The following is a 3,665-nucleotide window of genomic DNA, read 5'->3' as shown; positions in this document are numbered from 1 at the left end:
AGAGAGAGAGAGAGAGAGAGAGACTTATACTTAAACTTCACTGATCAGCTCCACTCATGTCCCCTGCACCCACGGACACGAAGACGGCGGATATCCCTAGCGCCCCGGTGCCGCGCATGCAGCCTGGACACGCGCCCGACTTCCTCCCGAGCTCCTCCAGCGCCTTCTTGGCCAGCCTGGGGCTCGGGGGGCTCGGGGTAGCGGCCACCATCTCCAAAGCAGGACTGGGAGCCGCGGCGCAGCTTATCAAGCGGAGGGAGAAGAAGGTGAGAGTGGCGGAGGAGAGGAACCAGACAGCGGCGGTGCTGCGCGCGCGGGAGTCGCTGAGCTCCGGACCCAAGCCACAGAACTGCAGAAGGATGGTGGTGCTCGGAGCGCCGCGCGTCGGGAAGACAGCCATCCTGCGGCGCTTCCTGCGGGACGGGTTCGACGAGCAGTACGAGCCCACACGAGAGGATTTCCACCGCAAAGTCTACAGCATCCGCGGGGAAACTTACCAGATAGACATTTTGGACGCAGCCGGAGAGAGAGACTTCCCGGCCAAGCGCAGGCTTTCCATCCTCACAGGTGCGCGCGCGCACATACACACACACAGCTCTCATACACAACACTACACACACACAACACTACAGACACAAGTCACAAACAGCTCTTATACACAACACTAGACACACACACAACACTACACACAGCTCTTATACACAACACTACACACACACAACACTACACACACAACTCACACACACAGCTATTATACACAACACTACACACACACAACACTACACACACAGGTCTTATACATAACACTACACACACAGCTCACACACAATACTACACACACACGGATCTCATACACAACACACACACACACCTCTACATACACAGTTTTTAGTCTTTAGCAGGTTGTTAACATTTTCCATAAAGACGTAAAATGGTTAAAAAAATTAATAATTAATAAATTAATTAAAAAAATATTTTGTCCACTGCACCAAACATTAGAATCTAAGACATATCATTTCTACAGTAAATTTTTCCAAACCATTAAACTTTCATTTTTTATTCACAAGACTCTAAAACTCTTAGGTTAAAGATATACGATAACATAAAAAAAATAATAAAATGTAATTTTCAGTTATGTTTATGATTTATAATCATCCAGGACTAAATTCATGCTAAGAAAAATTAAATGAATCATCAAGGAGGACAAAAACCCCCTTAGTAAACAGACAATTTTATAAATCAGACCAGCATCAGTAAAACAAAAATAAAAAGAAACAGGGTTCATCTCGCACCTCAGTTTTTAGCTTTTTTAGTTTACGGCAAACTGACTCGAACCCTGTTCCTTTCCACACCTGAGCTCCAGCATCATTTCTGTGAGACTCTCAGGTCATCAGTATCAGATGACCACCACATGCTGAGCCAGCATTTCAAACGATACGTCTTTATCCAGGTCGTAAATAAAAGTGCAGCGTTGATCGTGTTTACACATTTTCCGTCTGCGATCCTCGAGTTTCTGTGAAAATCCAGTTCAGTGAGTTTTCAATATTTTCACAGAAACATGATTGGATCAGTTATCATCTCAGGATGAAGTGATAGTCAGAGTCTGGGATGATGTGATGTGATTGATTTCTGATAAAATCCTACTTTTTCTTTTTCAATTCAATTCAAATAATATTAGAATTTATTTAGCCCCAAAAAACATCAGTGCAAATACAAAATACAATAAAAATAACATACAATAAAATACAATTGTTGTATGATGATAAATGGAATAAGTCTGTTAGTGCAAAAGCTTTGAGTATGCATCTGTATAAAATATCTGTAAAAGTAAACATCTGTATAAAATATATAAAATATCTGTAAATAAAATATAAGCTGTGTAAATTGTGAAAATAGGTATAAATAAAAGACGAGGAAGTAGAAGAAAGTAGAAGAAGGTGAAATTGATGGATGCATATATTAATAAATTAAACGTAAAGTGAATATATTGTTGTGCAGCATGGAAACATTGGTATGTAGCAGCAACATTAGTCTTATTGTCACAGCAGAGTCCAGATCTAACTCTGAAATCAGGCTGCTGACCTGTACCTTCACCTGTTTTTTATCTTCTCTACCTGGCTCTTTAGAAAGGATTTTATTGTGTTCCTTTCAGAGAACTGCATTATATTTCCATATTGAAAGATGGAGTAGATGGAGATGGAGTTGAGTCGATGAACATTTAGTCATTTGTACAAATCTATAAATAGGGATAATGTGGTACTCATGGAGATTTAATAATATCCTGGAGCTGTAGTTATTATTAGAGACGAGTCCTGCGCTGGTCTTCATGGAGGAAAGACTTGACACTGTGTGCGGCTCAGATCGGATTAATTAGTGACGGCTAATTACTTATTAGAACATTATGATTCAGGGTGACTGTGTTATCTGAACTGCTGAACTGATCACACAGCTGCCTGAAGCCCATTTTGATCAGATTTCCGTGTTCGTTAACGTCACTGACAGATGATCTCTTTGTTCCTCTCGGCTGCAGGTGATATGTTCCTGCTTGTCTTCAGCGTGGACGACCGCGGCTCGTTTGAGGAAGTGTGCTCTCTGCGCTCCGAGATCTCGTCGGCTAAGGCAGCGCTGTCGCGCTCGAAGGCGCACGTGAGCAGCGTGCCCGTGGTGGTGTGCGCCAACAAGTTGGACCTGCCATCCGAGCAGCACGCAGTGTCGCGGACGGAGGCCCTGCACGCCTTCGCGGACGGCTGCGCGTTCTACGAGACGTCAGCCAAAGAGAGCAAAAATCTAGAGGAGGCGTTTGCGGCGCTGGCGGAGCGAGGCGGGCTGCCGCTCGAGACAGGTCCGTCTCGCCACCGCAAGCTGTCCATCCGCTCGTATCACGCCATTCTGCGCGCTGCACGGCAACGTGGTGGAGACACGCCGTGTGGCGCAGTGCACCCGCTGGCGCGCAGACCCAGCTTCGGAACGGACTTGCAGCTCGCACTCGCCTCACGTGAGGAACAAACGCAGTGCGTGAAGCTAAGCAGAGCGCTGACACACCCGGCCTGCCCCATCCAGTGACCTCAGTTCTATTCAAATTCCACAGATTCACAGAGACAAGGTTTTATTCTCATGAACAACTGTGTCAAATGTAGCAGCCTCGGAATCCATCATCCAACTGCTCCGGCATCTTCCGTTCTTTTTCCTTTCCATGTAAATATTGTGAATTCTTGTAAAAGGTTAAAGAATAGCACGTGGCTGTATATAGATAGACATATAAACTGCACTGTATATTAGACTCGATTAAACATACGAGCCAATTCCAGAAGTTTGTAATTAAAAAAAAAACAGTTTCATACCAAACACTGTCTGCCTTCACCATTCCTCTGATGTGTGTGTGTGTGTGCTTTATTTGTGTGTGTGTCAACAGAATAATTGCTAAACTGCGAGACAGACAGAGAGAGAGAGAGAGAGTCGTGACTGTTATTCACTACAGAGGGGAGCGTAATGACCTTCGTGATATTATAAATGCCATCCATGAGCGATTCTGCAAAAACACACACATACACTCATCTAACACTGAATAAAGCACAAATGAGATGTGTGAAACAGCATGTGTGTGTGTGTGTGTGTGTGTGTGTGCTGACGATTACACTAAAAGCAACTCGTTTCTCTTGTAATTA

At 44.3% G+C, this 3,665-nt stretch overlaps 1 protein-coding gene across 1 annotated transcript in view; it reads left to right on the top strand.

Moving 5' to 3' along the window:
- Positions 1-3,345, top strand: part of rasd2b (RASD family member 2b) — a 3,370-nt gene extending 25 nt beyond the window's left edge. The window contains exons 1-2 of the mRNA XM_058380735.1: positions 1-567; positions 2,531-3,345. The exon at positions 1-567 is cut by the window's left edge and continues 25 nt beyond it. Of these exons, the coding sequence (XP_058236718.1) occupies positions 57-567; positions 2,531-3,063 (1,044 nt within the window). The 5' untranslated portion in view covers positions 1-56 and the 3' untranslated portion in view covers positions 3,064-3,345. The remainder of the gene's footprint in view (positions 568-2,530) is intronic.
- The last annotated feature ends 320 nt before the right edge of the window (positions 3,346-3,665 follow it).

Source organism: Hemibagrus wyckioides, linkage group LG26 (assembly GCF_019097595.1).
Source record: "Hemibagrus wyckioides isolate EC202008001 linkage group LG26, SWU_Hwy_1.0, whole genome shotgun sequence".
Classification (NCBI taxonomy): domain Eukaryota; kingdom Metazoa; phylum Chordata; class Actinopteri; order Siluriformes; family Bagridae; genus Hemibagrus; species Hemibagrus wyckioides.
This window is presented reverse-complemented; position numbering and strand designations above follow the sequence as displayed.